At 39.6% G+C, this 1,840-nt stretch overlaps 1 protein-coding gene across 1 annotated transcript; it reads left to right on the forward strand.

The window, feature by feature from the left end:
• Positions 1–928: 928 nt before the first annotated feature.
• On the forward strand, positions 929–1,834 carry LOC108377840 (uncharacterized; the record flags this gene model as incomplete). Its single annotated transcript, XM_017634135.1, has 1 exon — positions 929–1,834. A coding segment is annotated over exon 1 (906 nt), but the record flags the coding sequence as incomplete, so codon positions are not given.
• Positions 1,835–1,840: the final 6 nt, after the last annotated feature.

The raw sequence follows: 1,840 nt of genomic DNA on the forward strand, positions 1-1,840 counted from the left end.
TGTACAAAGTTTTTGTACGAGGACGAACTGGGACCATCGCACAGTCTCATAAGTACAACTAATTATCAAATAATGCCTATAGCTGAGATCACCTGTTTTTTGGGCATTGCTTTTATCTACTGCGAATTCCGCTCTACTTTTGAGATGGCCTCCAACTTATCGAATTAGTAAGCCCCCAAGAATTTTAGTCGTGTTTTTGACATTTGAGAACATCGGAAGAGAAGATGCTCCAAGGTTTCCCTGGTCTCCCGCTCACAACCTTTCCTGCACCTTTCCACGCTAGTGATACCCATTTTTTAGCATGAGCAGCCACAAGGATAAGCCCCGTAAGCAATCCGGTTACAGCTCTGCAATATTTCTCTGGCAGCCGTAAAAAGTAGCGAGTGTAGTTACTTCCGCCTTTTCGCACATAATTTTGGCGATGTTCAAAACGGCTCACAGAAAAGACATTTTAGAAGTTAAAACTCCATGCCCGATCATTATTAAGGGCCGTTTTCACCAACTCTGGCTAACACTAATCCCCAGTTAAACATCGTTACCTACATCACTGACACCCTGCATATAACAATGTGTCGGTAACAATGTGTTATATACGTTGTGCGTGAATACGCACTGTTATATACTTTGTATGTGAACATGCTCCTATACTAATTACTTTGGTAAACGCACTCATGTACGATTACTATGGAAGGGAACGCACCCATGTAGATATATATACACATAATCATAAGTTCTGCTGAATCGAGAAAAGAAAGAAAATAAATATAAAAACGTGTTTTTACCAAAAACACAATAAGTGGCGACGAGGAGAAAAAAAAATCCACAAATTTCGCGGTCATCGTTTTGTTTTAAACCACAATAACGTGAAGTAATCACGAATATACATTGTAAAACAAAGTACACTACAAATTTCAATTGAAGGAAAAAGATGACCAACTACGCCGTTTTCGAGAAATTCGACAAGGCAACAATGCAATGGTCTCGTTGGGTGGCACGTTTTGAGGAGACTGTAACGATGCTTGAAGTCTCCGAGAAAAACAAATCATTGCTGCTTATTTACATGGGGCAAGAAACATACGACATGCTGTATGACAAATTAGCCCCAGCAACACCAGCGGAAAAAACTTACGCGGAAATAAAAAGAATCATCTCTGACGTTTACGATCCAGCACCATTAGAGATAATGGAAAACTACCGATTCCACCTACGCAAACAAAATGAGAGTGAGTCAGTAGAAGAGTTTTCGATAGCGTTACGGAAGTTGGCAATAAATTGCAACTTCGGCACATATTTGGAAACTGCATTGCGAAACCAATTCGTATTCGGTCTGCGCAGCACACGGATCCAGAATCGATTGCTGGAGACAAAGGATTTAAAAATGGATGCAGCGTTAACTACGGCAAAAGCGATGGAGCTATCGGCAAAAGGCGGTGCGGAAATTCAGCAGCAAAAAGACGTCAAATCGCCAATAAATTACATTCAGCAAAAGAATAAGAAAGGCAAAAAGATAACGATCATGAATTCAGCAAATTCAAAAGCAAACAAGACTAAAGTTGACGAGATGAAAATGAGCGGGTTCTGTTTTCGATGTGGCAAAAGTGAACATCGCGCTAACAAATGCCCACACCAAAATTCGACGTGCTCGTTCTGCAACGTGAAGGGTCATCTATCATCGGTCTGTTTTAAAGCGAAGAAGGAAAAAAAGCAGACAAACTACATTGACTGCGAAGATCATACTAATGCGGTTGAGGAATTGTTCAACATAAATACAGATAATTTTAATTACATTAAGATTAATCACAATAAGAACTCAAAAATTTATACACAACTAAAAGTAAAT

The sequence above is a fragment of the Rhagoletis zephyria genome, unplaced genomic scaffold (genome assembly GCF_001687245.7).
Source record: "Rhagoletis zephyria isolate East Lansing unplaced genomic scaffold, Rhagoletis_zephyria_1.1 Rzeph_scaffold_12811, whole genome shotgun sequence".
NCBI classification, from domain to species: Eukaryota; Metazoa; Arthropoda; class Insecta; order Diptera; family Tephritidae; genus Rhagoletis; species Rhagoletis zephyria.